We start from the raw sequence: 21058 nt of genomic DNA on the forward strand, positions 1-21058 counted from the left end.
TGGTTAAGATGTTAGAGGTGAAGAAAGAAAGGGCCAAAACATTGTCGAATCGATTAGAAAAATTAGAAAGAGGAGGAGTGCAGAGGTAATATTCAATGTTCATCTACTACCTGTATCGGTGCAGCACCAAGCTCCGTTAACTTGCTGAAACCACCCATATCTGAAGCATATACTGCAAAGGAGTCACAATAGGAAATGCTGTTGGAAAAATTTTAGATAACAGTCAGTTTTCGAGCATAGTATAAACTATGAAGAAAAAAATATAAGGTAGAAACTAATTTTGGGTTTTGAAGGACACAAAAAGGTCGGTATGTGGAACATAAGCAATAAACAAAGATCAGCAATTTCAGTGTGACAGAGTATGGACGTAACAAAATCATAGGGTTTGACACAAAAATATCCATGTGAGAATTTCTTCTTTGAATTTTTCAGCAAAGCAAGTGAACTTTAGATATTCCCTACGGCAAGGCACTATTCGAAATCCAAAAAGAGAGAACTTTTCTACGAATAGACCTGATCAAAGCTGATGGAATCTTATCTCTTAAACAGAGACAGCTGATTTCATCAAATCTAGGGCATCTTAAAAAGGAATTTTGCCTCCTGCTTTCTACGAGTGATGCGAATTTTTCGAGTTTCCATTTTCAAGCCATTCATATTCTTTTGTGGTCTGCCTTGTGTTGTTGAAATGTGGATTTGGACATTCTCCCCCTCTGGTAAAGCCCCCCCCCCCTGTTTGGAGGGTGGTGGGTTTTAACATAAGAAGTAGCATATCAGTCAGGCCTTCTTATAAAATCAAGGTAGACTATTTTCTTTGACATGGTCGATTGGTACTGATTCCCTTGGTACCATCTCTTGTAATCTTCCGGAAATAAAATGACTATTGAGCTTAAATATAACACTGTTACATCCGTCACATTTGCTGGGAGGCTGGTAGACATGCAAGACAGCCATACAGGAACAATGATCAAAGAAAGGAATGAGTTTCATCTTAGTTGTTCTTTGAGAACAACTAGTCTGTGTTTTTTCTATTGGTTGATGACAAATCATAACTTGGCAGCTAGATATCAATGCCTCTTAACTTTTTTAAAAACTTTGATGATATATCCTAATGCCTCTTAACTTATTTAAAAACTTTGATGATATATCATAAGACCCTGAACTCAAAGTCACACTTATCTTTTGTAAAAAAAAATTATTTCTAATGATTTTTTGAACTTCTTCCAACATAACCTCAAATTTTATAATAAAAATAATTTAAAAAATAAAATAATTAAACTGTAATTATAATATTTATTAATAAATTCATAATATTTCTAGTTACTGAAATATATCCAATCCAATTCAACGGGCTAGTTTTGATGAAAAAAATATTTTTTTATAAACCATTTAAAAAATTAAATTTAGAAAAACCTTATATTTAGAAAAATAAAAATAAAAATAAAACCTTATACGAAAAATATGAAAACCTAAGACGGTATGAACTTTTTCTTGAAAAAATCATTCTTTTACTTTTTTTTTTAATGTTTTATATAGAATATATATTCCAGAATGAGGAACTCTTTATCATGACTTCACATTATTAAGACATATAAAGCAGTGAACATTACCTACCAGGGAATCGTTGACAAATCGAGACCGTTCAAAGACGCATTTGAGCTTGTTCATCAAAATTAATGAACCAAATTTATATGAAATCCTGAAAATTAATTTCCACGTAAGTCCAACTTGAACATCAACATGAAAAATACTCGAGTAAACTCACTGGTTGACCTGTAAAGAAGTTTCATACTTGGATTCGAAACAAATCCATTCATAAACTCGGAACTCCTCTACAAGTTTGCAAGAGGCTTATCCATAAGTCAACAAATAGTATAAACTAAATTAACAAGCATATAAATTAATGTACAAGCGATGGTGCCAACCTATGTTAATGCACACACAATGAGATACCAAAATAGGATCACCAATCTTCGAGGAGCTGACCAGCAACATCCTTGTAACTCACCTTCTTCTTTACTGGATTTGCATCAACGTTTAGCTTCTCCTTCTCACCATCAACCTTCTTCACTGGATTGCCATTGATATCTTGCTGCTGCTGTTTCTCACCTCCAAGACTGCAACTCTCGCCTTCCACATTTCTCTGGCTGAGACTTGGTACCATATCTAGTAACATAGCATGCAATGGATCTACCATCTGCTCCAACTTTTCGCCTTCCCCTAAGCGGTCTTCTATCACATGCATGCTATCTGATCCTACATCACTGTCTTTCTTTTTGTGCAGTTCAGCTGGATGCATATCTTCAGACCCAGTCTGACCCCAAACAAGTGTACCTCCAAGTGATTCACATGTTTTGGCACTCTCACCCTCGATCCTCGTATTATCATTGGCACTCTCACCCTCACCCATTATATTATTGTATTTTCTCGACTCCAGAGCTTCTTCTCGACCAGTTACTACTGCCGAATCGCTGCTCACTGATTCCTCTCTATCAATTTTTGCAGGTCGATTTCCAATTCTTGCTCGCATACGTCTAGTCGATCTTGGATTTCCCTTCCCTGTGTTTCTTTGTATAGGTCTCGCTCTTTTTCCAGTTTCATATTTATCAAGCAATGTTGAGACACTCTGGTTCTCCATGTTACTGGTTGAAGCAGGAAGGCCATGCTCACTGAAACAAAAAGATAATAACTCAGATTAAGATCTGAACACCAATAACAAGTTCAAGATAATTGCACAAGTGCTACTTTTTGCTTAATACTTCAGCCCATTTAAACAACTTGTTCATATACAAGTTGCTCACGAATGTTAATGCCAGTAAGGAACCCATATTTGTTTACATAACAAGCTTAACCACCCAATAAAATAAGTAGCATCCTTGAAGTAATTAGTAAACTATATGCTCTTCACAGTAAATAATACCTTAACCAATTTTGTGAACTGTCTTAATCAGACACCATTCGCCATCTATGTTATGATTCCCACATTGACACCACCATCAAACTCTGCTTACATAATCTTCTTGATAGATGATCTTGGCCGCGAAGAAAAATTAGATGTCAAACAAAAGGTTACTTTCTATATGTATTTGCTAACAAGTTGTATGTATAAATTTAAACAATACAGTCTGCCTATCTTCATACTATCTTATTAAAAAGTAAAAGCAAGTTCACAACAACCAAAGAATGTCAGTGGGAATTAAACAGTGATTTAAAATGCACTAGGCGCCAAGGTCCCAAAACGCCCGAACGAAGCAAAAAACTCTAAAATATTAAAATATAATAAATATATAATATTATTAATCTAATAAATAAAGATTATTTTGTACAGTAATTAAAAATCTACTGTTAACAATATATTATTTACTGTTAACAGCAGTTAGAAGGGAAGAGTATAATTATTAAAAGGGATAAAATCACCCAATGAAACTGATAGTGAGAAGTTAGAACTCAAAAGAGAAACAGCGGACAACCACGGTAGCGGACAGCAGCAGAGGCAGCGACAGCGAACAGCAGCGGCAGAAGCTGAGGAAACTCGATTGGTGATAGAGGAAGACTCGGAGGCAGCGGGAGAAATCATCAGTGACGGAGGCAGAGGGAGAAATCGTCAGTGACGGAGGCAGAGGGAGAAATCATCAAGGTGGAGGTAGATGGAGAAAGCGCATGCTAGGGTTGGAAGTCGGGGTCGTGCGCAGGTTTTGAGGTAACTGCGTGCGTTACTTGGTTCAATCGAACCAACTAAAGCACATGTAATCAAACCCGATTGCCTTATATCAACCGGGCGCTTGCCTGAAGCGCTAGGCACTTGGGCTCGGGCGAGCACCCAGGTGGCACCTTATTGAAGCGCACCACCTGGCCCTTATATGAGATGCTCGAGCCCCTAGGCGAGCGCCCAAGCGCCTTTTTAAATCACTGGAATTAAATATGGCATGTAAGGTTATGATTTTGTATTTACTAATATCTAAACTGAGACAAAACTCTCTAGCAAAAGAGACAGAACTGTTACAGACAACTGTAGCAAAAACAGTGGCCAACTAGTTACTATAGCCAACAGAAGGAAATTTACAATATTTTTGTTCTCAAGTTCTATCCTTTCCAAGAATCATTTTTCCGGAGGAATGCAAGACCACAGGAATACAAGAGAATCATTGTTATCAAGAATAAGTACACATTGGTTTCAGTGACAAACAAAAGAGAGATCAAATTTAACCAATAAGGACGTGAAAAAATAGAGTAGGAAGAGACTTCAAAATCAATACCCATCATCTTGTAGAGATTAGAGTCAAGAACAACATATCAAAAATCATAAAGTTCAGGCTTTAATCAACCATCTGATTATCCAAGTCTCTTCTCTCATAGAGCACTCTGTTTTCTCTCTCAGTGTTTTTTTAATTCTTGCACTACATTAGGGTTAGGATTTTATTTATGTGAACCCTATTAAACCCATCGTTTGCGACATGGGTAAGACCCTCCAACTTATATAAATTCCTAGAAAGCAAGCATTCACCAGGCTAGACTTGCATGTTATGAAAAACTTGAAAACCATTGCTTTTTTTCCCTTCTAATCTGAAGTTATATATATAAGAAAAAAGTCTGAAGGGAAAGATCCACAACCGGTAGTTTCAAGGGAAAAGGAGAAACTAAAAATTCCAACCACTTATTTGACTTGATTTTGTGTATTTATCCTTGGAAACATCTCCGGAATTTCCGCACTTGCATCCACATCCCGTACACTCATGTCTTACACAATTGAGAATTTTATGTCGGCACTTGCAACTGCAATGCTAAATTTACTCATTATTTTACTTTGTAACCTAAGCTATAAGTGCATAACATGTATGCATTACATAAATGCATATAACCTAATGTATCACATCATAGTGAAGTCTCTAATAACATTGAAGATCAATGGTTAAAACCAAACTTATGAAAAATAAACTTACAATACTTCAGAGGCCATCATTAAATTCATTATTTCTAAAACTCTGAAGATAATTTTCACCAGTAAATTCTCAAGGATTTAACAGTTCTATGCAAGGATTCATCCCCTGTCGAATGGACATGTGTTAGTCATCAACCAATATGCCAAGACATGAAGTAACTGGCTGTCAGTATCCTGATTGTTCAAAAATTTAGAAAAGAAATTGATCTTATCAACAAGGTTGTGAAAAAAGGACACCAAAAATAATAGAAAAATCTTTCTGAGTGGCATACTTTCATCCATTAACTTCACAGGAAGAAATGCCAAGCCCCAGCATCTCCATGGCCAGCACAATCCAAGGTCTCAGAGCCAAAGGAAGCTTATCAAGATGAAAAGGTCTAATGAACTCAAAAAGTTTAAATAAAGGAGGAAAGAAGATTATTTGATGTTACAGACCAGCCATAACTTATGAGTTCAGCCAGTACGAGTGGGATACACATAAATTTCAGCCAGTATGCCCAATATGATCAGTTCTGCAGCCCACATTATATGGCCCACACAAGTATGCTTGCTACTCAGAAAGGACAAGGCCAGCCGAATTCAAAGTAAGAAGCATCATTGAATCTAAGCACATAGTGCCAATAAAATTACCTGTTATCAACTTCCAGATCTTCCAAGGAATCGGGTATCAAATTATAAGGATCCTCAGGCAGCTTCTTGGCCTTCTTCACAGAATCTTCCAACCATTGATATCTCACTATGTGTAACTTCTTGCTATGCAGAAGATGTCTATGTATAAGTGGAAAGCTGCAGAAGCATACAAGTTAAACCAACTTCTGAGAAATCCATAATAGCACACTTCAGGAATAATTAGAAGCAATAGAGGTGAAGAAACAAAGGGTCCAGAGCAGATAGAAAGCGAAATTAGCAGAAAGAAAAGATAAATTCCAAGGAAGATTATAATTGTGAGGCACTGGGCATAAAGTCATGCCAAGAATCATGCCCACATAAACTGCAGCAAATGACTGTGCATGCATAATGCTCTTGGAAAATGCACATGGCACAGCAACAAGTAAATTCTTAGAAAAACAAGGCATGAGGCAGTAAAGCTTAAGAAACATGTTTAAAGAGATTAAAAGAGACCGATGATAATCCAAAAGTAAAAAGGTATACAAGAGAGTGAGAGACAAAACAAAGCCTGGGCAACTAAAAAGTAAATCCTCACAAACACACAAGGTAAAATCTTGGATACACAAATCAATTGAAAACACTACAAGATAGAGATATTGTACTTTAAGTCCATGCAATAGGTTAATCTCAGAGCAACAATTACCTCTTATATAAGTGATCAAAGTTATAGCTTTCATTTGTCGAATAGACTAGCAAATGAGTAGCATGCGTAAGGCTGTCACAAACTTCACCAGCATGCATTGTTATTTCAAGTCTCATTCTCCTCAATGCAAGCTCTGATACTTCCTTGCAATCGGTATTTCTTAAGCGGCAAAATTTAGTGTCAGCTTGTGACTATGAAAGAATGAGAACAGTTTTCTTTATGATCTTTGTTTCATATTATATCATTCTCTGAAGTAGAAGTGATAACCACACAAAGCAAGTATAAAACTTACATGATAGGCAGTGCTTTAAAGAAGTAAATGCAACAACCTCGAAATAAGCACAAACTTTCCACTGGACAGTACTTCTTCCTGTAATACTCTACCCTGTCGGAACTTTCTAATCCAACAATATTGCTGAATATCTGGAAACACATTTAATAAAAGAACACAAAGTTAGACTCTTGGCAATGTGAAGCAACGAAAATAAAGAAGAAAAATCACTTTTTGTCTCTTTTCTTAAGCATTAGTCCATACTAAATAAAAAGTGCACACTGTGCATCTAAATGACCAATAAATAGCATTGCAGCAGAAGCATACACCAATTGCAATAAAGCAGTACAAAATATAAACCACCAGATCAACGCCATTGACTTGCAAACGAATTCTGAGCAAATCAATAAGAAACAAATCTCAGTAATTATTTGTTTGATGCATTATGACATTGCTGATAGTCACAAAGCCACAGAATCCTTACTATTACTGTTGGGCAGGTAAGATAACTTCTGTCGAGTTCTAACCTGTTTGATGTCTGTGACATCGAGATCCCAGTAATAATGATCTGAGAATGCATCAAATTCCTCCAGAATCTTTTTCCTTGAAGGACCGGCAAAAAACAGGAAGTACCTTTCAAAGTACTGTAGTCAGGCTTGGGAGCTAAAACAACCAAAAAGATAATGCAAAAGAAACTATAGCTAAAACTAACTTAGGTTGCAGATGAAGAAGCCGCTTTTGTTTGCAACAATCCAAGACCCAAGAATAGTGAATGACATCTCCATGGTGAACTGCTGCCTGGTATTTAATTCCTGCTATATTCATGATGAAAATGTTAGGCATACTACCATAGCGAGCTTCTGTCTGATATCTAATTCCTGCCATATCCACAACAAAAATGTTAGCCATACAACCCTAGCTCCCAAAAGAGTAGACCTTTCTTTTCAGCTGCAATGCAGTGAGTTACTGAGTCATTAAGATTCATGGAGAATGTTCCCCCATTTTCAACCACTACTTTGTGAAAGTAGTCCACAGAGTAGGAAGGAGGAATGTTGACAAAGTCTAATTATGTCAAGGAAGTGATCATTTTTAGACTTCTAAAAAAATGATAGAAGAAATGGAATCATGGAGAAAGTAGCTAAGTTACCAACTACAACTGAGACAATCAGCATACTGTTCCCTTATGTTTCAACTCAGATATATTTGTACTCAGAAAGGAAAAGAAGTTATGACGGGCAAAAGTCATCAATAGGATACAAAACACCATGTTTGCAAATATGAAGGTCTCCTCCCTAACATCTGAGGTGTCAGTTTGGATAAAATGAGCCGGGACCACAGTCACCTTCTTCCTCTCTCCTCTCCTTGTGTTTCTTGTGTGTTTTGGATTTTCATTTTGCAAGCCAGCATCATCTGCCCTCCGTGTATTTCCATTGCTCGATTGAACCAGTTCTATAAATGCTGAAATAGTTCAAAGTCAAAACAAATGACAACTGAAGATTGATGTGTTGATTACTATTAAATAATTTTGTGAAATGGAAGGCAGGCAATAATATAACATGTGAAGTTAGTTAAGACTGCATTCCCTAGGCTTTGTGCCTTAAAATCAACAATATTCCTTAGTGAAAAGAGTTATTGCCCCCTTCTTCAGTACTATTGACATATCCATGGGGACTGCAGAGCTTGTCCCTATAAGATGCAATTAAGAAGGTAGATATACCAACCAACAGTTGGACTCGTTGAGTCCATGTTAAGTACCTATTCTATCTATGTCACCATGTCTAAGGAGTAAACCATGACCAGAATCATGACAAGAGAAACTTTCTGACTTGTATCTAATAATGAATCACAAACCACATATAAATGTAACTACTATCAGATTATGAATCAAATTAAACAAAGGCAGACAGCACTTCAAGAAAGACCTAATAATTCAAAAATTTTAAAGATCATATTTAAAAATATTTCTTTTCCATAGAAAATTGCTGTGCCTACTAGTGATTGTCAAGATACATAACATTCTGCACTGTAATAGGATTAGCACCAAATGGAATAATTAGGAAAAATGTCCAAGAAATAAGGACTCCTTTCTAGATTACAGGATTTCCATGACAACATTAATACCAAATTTATAAAAAAAAAAACCAATGGAATATGACACAATAGTTGGAATGTTGATTTTCATAGGTCCAACACACAGCCAACATAATTGGAAAGTGAAATTTGCATATATATATATATATATATATATATATATATATATATATATATATATATATATATATATATATATATATGGTCAAGGAATGCTTACATTGCACATCAAGACACTCATACCATGGCTTGTCATATCTCACCCGAGTAATTCGAGGGAATCTTAGACCATATGGTGCTGCAAACACCTTGGAAAATTAAAGCCATTATAAGTGACATCCTCGCAAAAACAAAATGCATCTTAAATAACACGATGAAGACAAAGGACAAAGGACCAAGGACTAGAATCACATATTATAAGTGAATATACCTCCAAGTCATGCAACATAGAAAATGTATATAGATCCAAGATGTAAATGGTAAATATCTTTGAAAAAATTACATGCTGCAAACAAGTTGGTATACCGAGAAAATTTTGCAAAACAAGCAGCAGATAACATAAGTACCTCTGATTTAACTGTTCGGATATCGCTAGTTATAGAGATAACAATTGATCTGCATTTACAAGAGTGACTACTAAGAGTTTGCAAGACCATAGGCCCATTCAAATGGGAATGAAGAGAGAAAAGGCTTACTGACTTATCAGGGCTCTCAATCCATACATCTGGCCTCTCCTTTGAATTATTTGTAACTTCATAAAAATGTGGTACTCTCTTTGGGTACTCATTTTTCCTTCAAAAATGTCGCATATAAGAATAATCTTACTACTAAATCTCCAAATTTGATATTATGAATAAAAGAATACTAAGGAATAAAAACTAGAACATCAAATATCAAATAGAAAGGCAATGGAAATCCTAAATTAAGCCTGAAAATGGTTGAGATTTAGATTGAATTAGAATCATGATGGACTTTTTCTGACACACTAAGAATGGTCCAATCCAATATGCCAACACTTCGGTTAATATAGATTACAGCCTCTGTCAAATCCAATTGATATCCAGAAACTAGTGCAAGATCTGAAAATAGTAAAACTATTTTTGACTTCCAAGTGAAATGCAAGTATTTACCTTGCAGACTACCAAATACAGAAACCACAGTTATATTCATTTAAAAATTCCTTGTTACAATTAATATCTTTGCTTGTTAGATGACAGCTAACAGATTGTCAATTAAATAGAAAGGAAAAAAAAAAGTATAAGAATAAAGTTAATCCATCACCTTATCTAAACTTAGTAGTAAAGTAAGTTGATCAAGCTTTAATATCTAAGAACCTAAACTAAATTTACTTTTGGGACAACAACTGATTGGATAAGCCCTCATCTCAAGTTAGGCCCTCTCTCTATTTGTACATCCTCCCAAAGCAATCAGAGGACATAGTGGCATGCTGATGGCCCTAAGTGAGAAAAAGAGAGAAGTACAAGATCTTAAAAAATCAATGGTAAGGAGGACATAGTGGCATGTTGATGGCCCTGAGTAGGAAAAAGAGATAAGTACAAGACCTTAGAAAATCAATGGTAGGGAAAGGAAGGGAATGGAGCAGTGTTTTTAAAAGCGCTAAGTGCCGAGGTAAAACTCCCGAGGCGAAAGCGAGGTGCCCTATAATATTAAAATTTTAAAAACATATATTACAATTGATAAATATGATCATAAAAATAAAATGGCACATCAAATTAAAAACATATAGAGTACCAAATTACATTGTTCATCTTCTAATAACAAAATTATTAAAATAATGAAGTTTAACATCAAATTCAATAAAATATGCTAAATATGGTTCTACTGGTGAAGACCTACGATAAACAGTGTTTTCAATATGGTGCTAAACAGTTCCAACTCCCAACAGAGGAACAATGCACCACCTCAATATGGTGCAGGAAGTTAATCGAAATGAGAAGAATGGACTACAAAGATAAGTAACCAACAATTGTGAAGGAAGGAGAGGGCAACGAACAGATGAAGCTGCAAACAAAGGCAATAATGGCAAACAAAGCTGTAAACGAAGGTAGTGATGATGGACGAAGGCGGTGACGACAAACGAAGGCAACAGCAGTAGACAAAGCTGCGGATGAAGGCGACGACGACGAACGTAGGGTTTCGCTTTTAGGTTTGTCTCACCCAATCGAGCTCGAGGGCGAGGGGGGTTTGTGTTATGGTACATTAAGTGGTTCGATTGAACCAACTTGCTCGTTCAATCGAGCCATGCTCAAGCCCTAACCCAACTTGGCTCAAGGGCTTGCCTCGAGGTGCGTGGCGCTTGGGCTCAGGCAAGTGCCCAAGCGATGCTTCATTGAATCGACTTGCCTCGACATTTTGTGAGGCGCTCGGGCTAAGCCTTGCCTCGCCCAAGCACCTAGGTGAACACCTTTTGAAGACACTAGGATGGAGTGGAAGAACCTCTGAGTAGTAAGGTAGTGGCGTCAGGCTGTTAGTTTATTTCTACTTAAGAAGTACTCCACAAATTTTCCGATTCTACTTCATCTGTTGTACAAAGTAAATTACACAAAGGTAAAGAAATGAGAGACAGGGTTGATTGGTACACAATGCAATTACATATACTTATCCAATCATATCAAAATATCCTATCTAGTTGGATTAGATCGCAGCTTAATCAGCTCAAGATCCAATAAATTGACAAGCCTACATTTGGCAACTGTAATTCCTGAGTTGTAAAGTTTATTTATCCTAATCGAGTCATGTTGACAGTTTTCAAACCCAATTAGACCAATTCATGGCACAAAAAATTTAATGATCCAACCAAAAACCAGCACCCAGACCAACCAATTTCGCCTAGTCTGATCTGAAACTAGGTTGATGTTTGTTTTCTTTTCTTTTCTTTTTTTTCACTTGATAGCAATAACTATCTGTTTTATTTATTTATTTTCCTCATATTCTCCTCTCCTCTCCCGGTTCTCTCTCTCCCAACTGATTCTACCTCATGGTGCCTGTTGCTGCCTTGCCACTACTGCTTCTTCCTTCTCTGATACTCTTCCACTTCCTTGTATTTCTTCTCCTCCCCCACTTCTCTACCTTTTTTTCTCTTTGGTCTGCTGAAACAAATGGCACCATTTTGTGTGTCAGTGCGCCAATGTACCAAATGGTCTATATAAGCAAGGATTCCCTTTCAGGTATCGGACCCATTTCGACAATTTGTCAGAATGGGGTGTCTATGCCGATATACGAACATTTGGTACATCAGTGCGTGTTGATGATTCAACGAGGAAGAAAAAGAGGGGGAGAAGTGGAGGGGGCGATGGAGGAACAAAGGAGGTGGGAGGAAGGAAGGAAGAAGGAAGAAGTGGAAGAAGTGGAGGAAGAAGAAAGAAGAGGAAAAGAGAAGCAATAGTGACGAGGAAGCATCGAAGAAATAGTGGCGAAGCAACGACAACGAGGTGGCGACATCTTACACGAGAAAAGGGTCACGTTTCCAAGCCCTAATATTTTTTTTCTTTTTTAACATTGATTTTGAATAAGGTCCCACCATTTCTTTGAATTTTTTATTAATTTAATTGGACCACCCGAAACGTGATGGTCTACGTATCGGCCCATGCCCAAACCAATATGTATTGCCCATACCATACTGTTTCGAGTGGTATAGCAAACATTGTATAAAACAAGGTTCGCAATACCGTACCATACCGGTATTTCGACCTGGGCTCGGTACCGGTATGGTACGGTATAACGAGCGGTACACCCAGGTGTACCGAGTACTGTAGCACTGCTACAGTGCCTCGGACCGGTGACAGTCGGTCCGCGTACCGAAAACCTGTCGGATCGGTACGTACCGCCCGTACCGGGCGGTACAGCTCGGTACGGCAGACCCTAGTATAAAAGATATACAATGCGTGTACCTTAATTATCTTAAATATAAAAAAAAGAACTATAAACCATGGTTCAATATCTTGGATACCGAACCTGTACTAGCTCCCCTAACTGGTATGGGTTTTGGTAGATACCACAGTACCAAAAGAAGGAAGGAGGAGATGGGAGAAGCCGCCAGCTGCTATCATGCGGCCAAAGTCCCAAGAAGCCTAAGCTAAGAGAGAGAGAGCAATTTGGAACCATATAATGGTCTAGGAAAAATGTGGAACTTCACCACAAAAAATCATAATAAAAATAGTCAAACTAAAGTAGCAAAACATTGCACCAACGACTGCCATGCTACCAGCATGCCCTGACAAGCTCCTCATCATAGAGTGTGATAGGTTAAAATTGGCATTTCAGTTGACATCAACCACTGTACTATTAAATATTAATAAAGAGGAGGAAACTGGAAAAGAAAAAGGAAAAAAAAGAGAAACAAAACTATATCTTTCTCCTCTTCATTTCTCTCATTATCAAAAGTCCAAGTGACACCTAGAGTTTGAGAATCAGCTCTTAACATCTCTTTTTCTCTCTTCATTGTGTGCTGCGGCATCGCCTATGATTTCAAGCTTGAATTATGCTAAAGCTTTTAGCTACTCAGTTTGGAGAATTTTGACTGGTTCAAGTCAAAACAAATCACAACTTGTCACTAGGCCTCAAATGTCAAGTGCTCAAAACTTGGTGACCAGCGTTCTAGTCCCTAATTAGACTGGCATAAAACACCATATTGGGTTCATTTGCTGCAATAACCCAATCCTTGCACCAAACCAAATTTACAAACCTCAATAACACTAATCACTCTCCTATAGATTGACACTTACTGGTTCTAATAGTTCCATACATTAAAGAGATTGTGCTATATCACAAATCAAGGTTCTGAATACCATACCGTACCGGTGTTCCAATCAGCTGTTGGTATGGTACGTACCAAGCGTACTAACATATGGTACACTAAGGTATACCAATATACTGCCCATACCAATCTTTTATCGGACCGGTACATACCGTCCGTACCGAGCGGTATGGTACGGTATTGCAAAACCATGATCACAATAAAGCAATCAGCTAACTCTTTTATATTAGACAAAATTTTGAATGATAGCAATATTAGCTACAGAAATGGCAGAGTTGACAACAAGATCTGACTAAGAAAGTTGAATAAAAATATACAAACATAGAATGTCAAACAGTAACAACAGTCAACTTGGAAGAGCACTATTTTTGGAACCGAGGCATCTGCATACCTCATAAACTATGAGCAAAAAGAAACTATTATTTTCATATTAGAGGAAGAGGGAAACGATCAAAAGAACTCGAAGAAAATAATATAAAATTAATGAGATCGAAGAAGTTCGTTTTCTCAAAGGGCTTGCTGCTGCCAAATGGCCACTGAAGCTGCACATGAGGGAAAACACACAATTTCAAGTGGTTCTATAGAGTATTTCTAGTGCATTTTGTCATATCAAAAATACCTGCCAACAGTTGTAATTTAAAATTAACAGATTAACCAATCAACATCAATCTGTATTATCATGTATTTAATCAAAGGGATAAAACAATTAAAAATGTGTTGGATTGAGCTCAAATTCCAACTTCCCCTCTTTAAATTCCCAGCAGGAGTTCTATGATTTTTCACCTTCTACACCAGTGGCAAGGAAAAGAGAAAAGAGAACGGAGATCAAGCATTCTGCGACAAGTCATTCTTTGTTGGCTTGTTTTCTTTTGCAGTAAAAGAAGTACCACACCAACAATATTAAAGTAGAAGTGTAAAAGAGAAAATATTAACAACAATATAAAATCTTATGCCAACACAAAGTACATCATGACACGGCAAAGATACCTGAAATAAGGTTTCAACTTGGCAACTAGAGCATTTAATTCATCATTAGAGAGCCCACTACCAACTCGACAAAATGAAATAAATCTGCATATAAAGATTATATAAGCACAAACTACTATGGAATTAAGGGAAGATAAAAAATAGATGAAAGGCCACACATTCTCTCAGACTGCGATCAGTTACACAAAAATGTTTCCAAACCAGTATAAGGGTTTTGCAAGGCGTGCTGAGTATGCTTAAAAAAAGGAGATACAGAAAGGCCAAAATAAAGGAAGTAGGATAAATTATCACAATAAGATATTTGAGTCACTTGCAATCCATTCTACATTATCACTACAGAACATCCATTAGAGAGAACAAAAGAAAGAACCAAAGTAAACCCAAGAGCTTCCTAATATTTCAAGGACTCTAAAACATAAGCTAGACCATCCTTTAGAAAAAAAAAATGTTTATTTGCTTAACAAAAAGTTTCCCCTCTTCTGAGAAAAATTTCTAAGAAATTTGAGAAATATAGGAAACATGTTTACTACTTGAAAAGAGAAAGAGAGAAAATTATGTTGTCTGAAAACCGGTATTGGGAACAGCCATTTCCTACAATAAATTTTGTGAATCCACCTATCTCTGATACTGGCATGGAACATAAATCACTTTCATGGAAAATAAATAATCATTTATAACAACAACATATATACATAATCAATGTGCCATGGTAAAACAATTTCAGCAACGTATAATATGCAGAATGACACTTGTTAGAAATGAATGACTCATATATCTCTGCAAGAAGCATAACAGACCAAAAATACAATGATCCATATAACAGCAACTAAAATTTTCAAAAAATAGATATCTCAAATGAGCTTATCTCATGTCTGGCATTCCAAACAAATGGTACACAGAAAATCATTTCTATGGCCCAGTGTCCTAATTCGAGCTTCAGAGGCATGCCCATGATCTACAAGATATGCAATATCTAACAAAGCACCTACAAGCAAATGGGACTAAGTAGCTATCCCAATCAAGCAGTAAGATGTGACCTAACATAAAGGAATGATTAATAATGAATCTCAAAAGATAGCAAAAGCATGACCAGTATTGATAACTAAATGGGTTTTTTTCTTTTTTTTGGACTAGCAGCATGATAATTTGTACAGGCTTTTAGTTGGCAAAAGAAGGAAAAAAATTGAAGTTTTTATTCACCGTTTTGGATAGCTAGTATGATCTGAAAGCTCCGCAAGACCTACTAGAAACTGAGATACCTGAAATGAATCATAGATAAAGATTTATCTCTATCAGCACTTATAAAAGAAGAGCTAGAAAGAAAGTTTATGGAATTCAGTATCCATCAAACCACATATCAAGAAGTAGTATGGACTACAGAAATGGAAACAAGAATATGCAGTAATGTGCACTTATCAGCATAAGGCATTTAACCAACACAAATACTGAAACTTCATATAGAAAGGTGTTGTGCAAAAATGCAACTACAAATGAACTCACCTCTCCTCCTCGACGTCCAGACCCAAAGTAACCACCTATTGCAAATAGCCTATTCAGTTTCATATGGTTATGAAAACAGCTCTGAAATATAGTAAGGACTAGAAAAACAAACCAATAATAAGAACATCTAGGTCTGAACCGGCATGTATATAATCAGGTTTCAGCTTCAGCCATTTCCCACTCCGATCACCAGGTTCCCATTTGGACCCAAGGTCCTTCAGCACAATTCCCTCATCTCTGAGAAATATAAAGTCAAGGATAGATATAAACAAGAAATATAAAAAATGTACAATAATTCATTCTGAAAGAACAAAAGTCAACTTTGCTTGAAAAGCCACTCAAAAGTTGACAGAACTTTGAAGGCAGCATCCAAATTATAATCATATATTATAATTCTACAAAATGTCCATTTTACAGATCTAGACATGTTAAACCTTAGACTTGACATTCCAAAACAGAGAATTAAGATTCCTTAATTGTAGGATTCACACATAAACTGGTTGATTCACTTAGGTTTGAGTAGGCTATCTTACATAGTCCACTCAAACACCAGTTGCATTGGTGCACACCAATCTATATTTTATCAGTCCAATAAAGAACCAGCACTGCACCAAATGGATCGGGATCAATCCACATTCATTTTTTACCTTTTCTCAGTCACATGAGTGATACAGGTCAGTATACCCTCCCGAAGTTTGACTGACAATGTGTCAAACTGGTATCAAACTAAAACCTTAAACCTTGACACAGACTAACAGAATTCCCGAAGTTTGACTTCCTCACATTAGTTCTTTTGGTAAAAAATTACCCAGCAAGCTTGCTAAATCAGATATAAAATAAGAGAAAATAACCATTTATGTAACATGTATATCTTTTCATACCAACCCATTTGAATTTATCAAAACAAGGCCTAAAGCAAAAGATTTTCTTCATAAAGGGTAGTACCTATCCAAATGAATAGTTATTTCACTCGTTTTACTGTACCGATGCGTACCGTCCGATACAGGAGGTACATACAGGTCCGACAAGATACCGGTATTCGGACCGTCCTCTACCGAGTGGTACCAATCACTTGACCCGTATCAGGCGATACGGGGTTTGTGCCGGGCGGTAACGATCGAATACCGATCGATATGCTCGGATTTCGACCGTTACCGACCTGTACCAGTCAATAACGATCGGATTTTGACCGTTACTGATCAAGGGCTGAGATTGCCCTATTTCGAACAGTCAATTTGACCGTTTGAGACTTAGAAAAGGGTTTTTAAACTCTTTCCACCCCCGTCTTTCAACTCATTTCACTCTCTTAATCTCCTAAACTCTCTCAAACTCTTTATCACTCACATTTCTCTCTTATTCTCACTTTTTCACTCTTTGAAACTCAACAAAGCTATGATTTATAAATTAGATCAAATTTAGGAGGCTAATTTAGGAAGATTAAGATGAAGAACACTCTAATCAAGAGGTTCGTATTTTCTTTCTAGATTTTTATTGATTTATGAGATGATTAAGCCTATTCTATGTTATGTATGACTTAATGTCTAATATGTTGTTTGATACATTTTTTATAGTAGAATAGTGTTAATTAGGGAGTAATTAATTCTTTAATGTTGTGATTAGTGTGTTTAATATTGATTTTTCAAGTTAGACACTTAATAGATCAAATCTTTATATTTCATACATATTAAGGATTGGATCATATGTTTATGATGGTATAATACATTTAATTAGGTTTTAATTAAGTTTTTAATACTATGACTAATGGTTTTAATGATGATTTAATCGAAATTTGATCGGTATTAGGTCAATTTATATTATTTTGGCAAAAATATATGAAATTTATATTTAGTTCCAACTTAAAAATCCTAATCTAACTTTTTTCTATTTTTCAGATATTTTTGGAGGTTTTATTTTATAATTTTGGGCGTACCTCGACGTACCATCAGTACGCCTCGGTACGTACCATACCGATTAAAGATCATTATAGACGAGAGAAAAGGACCATCTCAAATTTTGTTATTGGAATAAAGATATGATACACAAATCTAACAAAATAAGTAATTACAAGTCCAGATCTAGTTAAGTTCTTATGCTTTAAGCTTAAGATTGATAAAAAGGTATGTCATGCCTTGAATCATCCACTATATCTCTAGATGAGAAAGAACAAATTCAAAAAAGAAAGAACTATGAAATGCTAAACACTGGATCCAATTAACAGTCATTCAAAAATGAGGCCAATTTAACTACATAAGGCTCTTATGACCTGTTCTCAATGGTGTCTTTGAAAAACCTCTCCACATCTTCCACATTGTAAGCAACAGTAGACCAGAAAGGTTGACCTACAAAGTCAACAAATTGAAAATATCATAATAAACACTCAACTTAAATTGGAGCGGTAGCATGAATATATAACAAACAATATTGCAGAAAAAAGGACAGCCCATTGTGCAATTTCCCCACCAACTAATAATTATCTCATCCCCTAAAAAGAGCAACCTTAGTGGAGTGTCACTGATAACCCTCTATAAAACAAAATTGCATTACATTCAAACTAACGCGCAAGTGCATCCAATATATAGCTATGATAAACAAAATAGTGCATACAGTTGTTGCCACTAAATGACTATATCGCACATAGCCATCTTACCACTGATGCGTGAACCGGTACGCAGACGGTTCACACAGACTGCCCCCATTTCAGGCAGTCCAGTCCAGACCATTAAAAAAAATTAAAAACATACATTAGGGCTCACATTCATAAACCCTCTTCACCCCAAACATGAACCCTTCTCATTCTCCTCATGCAGCTGCCCGTCGCTGCCCGCCTCTCGCAGGCCACTTCCTCTTTCTCTTCTTCTTCCTCCTCCCTCCTCTTCCTCCACCGCAGCCTCTCCTTCCTCTTCCTCCCTCCTCTTCCTCCACTACCACCTCTTCATCCTTTCTCTTCCTCATGCTTCCTCCGCTCCTTCCTCTTCCCTTCCTCCATCTTCCTCTTCCTCCACTGCACCAAACAGAGAAGTCAAAAAAATAAAAAAATAAAAACAATGTCTTTGAGCTAGCATAAGCTCCTGACTAAATTTTACATTTCTTTAATACCAGCAATCTGAGAAGCAAAATCAAATGGAAACACTTGGAGTGTATAGAAGTTATTTGGAGATTTCAATGAGTTTAAATTATAATCAATCAACACAGCTAGAACATTAAGGAGGTGAACATGGCACATGATTTATACTATTTGAATTTAGAATTTAAACTAAACAAAGTTATCCTATATTCAGGAAGCATATCCCAGAACAAATAGGAACAATAGTCTCAGCTTATTCGACATTCAGATACTGGGGAATCACTTGCAACAAACGCTTGTTAACCCACTCCTAAATTTTTCGGTCTTAGCAAGGAATACACTTGGGTGAATCAAAATCCAAATTAGCTCTGTAACTATCAAAAAGCAAGATACTCTTTTAGAAACTACTAAAAACAAAATCTTGTGCTACCTCTATTACAAGCTAATAAATAGCAAGATGCTCTAAAAAATAACATGACCAGACAAGGTTTATGATCATGGTCCAGTGTCAATATCAGTCAGCAGCAAGACCAGTAAGATTCCAGTACATTCTGATGTATCAGCACTTAGGACATGTCAGTTACCAGATCAAAGAGAAAGAGTAGCGGAGAGAAGAGGACAAAGACGAAGGCAGAAAATGAAGCGGAGAAGGTGGAGAAAAGACGGACTTGACACGAGGAAACTAGAACCTAGATGATGGACATGATGCTGAGGGATGGAGGAGACCATGACAGCAACGCAACCAAGAAGAGGAGGCGGTGGCAATGGCAAATTATGGGAAAAAATACGAGTGAGAGAATGTGTGCAGAGAATGTGTGCAGGAGAGAATGCATGAAAGAATGAGAGAGCTTGAGAACCAAAGAATAGAAAAAAAATGGCATGGTCCCTCACGGTTGTTAAAAAAGAATTTAAAAAAATGATTATATAAGTACCATGCATTAAAAAAAATTAAAAAAATTTCTGCCAGGAAGCCTGTTGGGCAAAATCACCCATTCCTCACCCCAGTTGGCAACTGGACTAGTAAACACTAACCAATACTGGCCAATAGAAACAGTGTTTGATACCTTGCTGTTACACATGCTATACAGTGGATATCTTTAGTAATGTACATCAACTATTTAACTGTCATGTTCCATTTTCTCATTGTTTTGTCGTATGCCTATCAAGGGTCACCAAAATGGCAAATACCAATACAGAAGTTATTACATATACTGCCGGTGCTTAACAGCAGAATGCTGTTGCGGATCACTGTGCAACCCATGCAGAATTATACAAGTTATTATTGACCTGCACCATGCTAGTTATGCTCAACACGATCATCTAAGTCTCGATGACTACATACACCTGGAACATGCTTGGTAGCCGGTCAACCTTCCTTTGATCTAGACCTTCAGAATCTGTCTAATCCATAATATGTTCCCTTGTATTAAGAGAGTGAGGAGGTTGAAGAAATGCATAATCAAAAACCCGCTCTGGTTGATGATTACACATCAAGATCATGTGCATGTCTAACTGATTTTCTTATTTTTGTAATACTTGCAGATGATAAACAAAGAATCAACAGACCCTGAAAACAATGGCTGATACTCCCATTGGTGCATATGTCAGTTTGTATATATTGTTTATTGTCTCCAAATTAGCAAACTAGATATTGGAAACTCAGTTAAGCATGTCCACAGGTACAGTAAGTACAAAATCTAATGAGCAATCTACATATTGGAGCACTGCATGCCCCCATTCCAACAATCATGTGGGTCAAGACCCCAAAAATGAATACTCAAAACTTGCCCTGGAGTGGGTAACAACTCATATAAATCAAAACCTTACCCACATCCGACACAGATACATTTCCTGTAAAATTTCAGACTGGCATGGCAGGAATTTTGTACCACTTTCATGTCAACTTTTACAACTATGTTCAATTATTACACTAAGACCTTGGTAGTCAACAATTATCTCTAGTGTTGCTTAAATTGACGACACAAGGAATTTATGAAAATTCTTCAAAATGTCAAGCTTAGTTGACGGTTCTCAAACAGATAGCAGACTTAAATGCTTGGAGGTGTTTCCACTTATTTTATAGAAAATAAGACTAATGTATTAAGCCAAAGATATGAAGC

The 21058-nt window shown here is 36.6% G+C and overlaps 1 protein-coding gene across 5 annotated transcripts in view; it reads right to left on the reverse strand.

Annotated features, from left to right (window-relative positions):
• Nucleotides 1-1789: 1789 nt before the first annotated feature.
• The window catches only part of LOC135585240 (DNA ligase 4-like), a 28852-nt gene continuing 9583 nt past the window's right edge, over nt 1790-21058 (reverse strand). Inside the window, exons 12-27 of one of the 5 annotated variants that reach the window (XM_065093469.1) lie at nt 18138-18213; nt 15987-16111; nt 15875-15909; nt 15575-15633; nt 14375-14458; nt 9310-9402; nt 9177-9225; nt 8831-8918; nt 7777-7977; nt 7456-7581; nt 7232-7334; nt 7047-7152; nt 6541-6671; nt 6249-6407; nt 5567-5722; nt 1790-2666 (exon numbers count right to left, since the gene is read on the reverse strand). In XM_065093469.1, coding sequence (XP_064949541.1) covers nt 1961-2666; nt 5567-5722; nt 6249-6407; nt 6541-6671; nt 7047-7152; nt 7232-7334; nt 7456-7581; nt 7777-7977; nt 8831-8918; nt 9177-9225; nt 9310-9402; nt 14375-14458; nt 15575-15633; nt 15875-15909; nt 15987-16111; nt 18138-18213 — 2297 coding nt within the window. In that variant the 3' untranslated portion in view covers nt 1790-1960. Of the gene's footprint in view, nt 2667-5566; nt 5723-6248; nt 6440-6540; nt 6672-7046; nt 7153-7231; nt 7335-7455; nt 7582-7776; nt 7978-8830; nt 8919-9176; nt 9226-9309; nt 9403-14374; nt 14459-15574; nt 15634-15874; nt 15910-15986; nt 16112-18137; nt 18214-21058 lie in introns of those variants that run through there. The other 4 variants (XM_065093470.1, XM_065093472.1, XR_010481747.1 and 1 more) reach the window with 4 other exon arrangements.

This window comes from Musa acuminata, chromosome BXJ2-1 (assembly GCF_036884655.1).
Source record: "Musa acuminata AAA Group cultivar baxijiao chromosome BXJ2-1, Cavendish_Baxijiao_AAA, whole genome shotgun sequence".
In the NCBI taxonomy this organism is placed as follows: domain Eukaryota; kingdom Viridiplantae; phylum Streptophyta; class Magnoliopsida; order Zingiberales; family Musaceae; genus Musa; species Musa acuminata.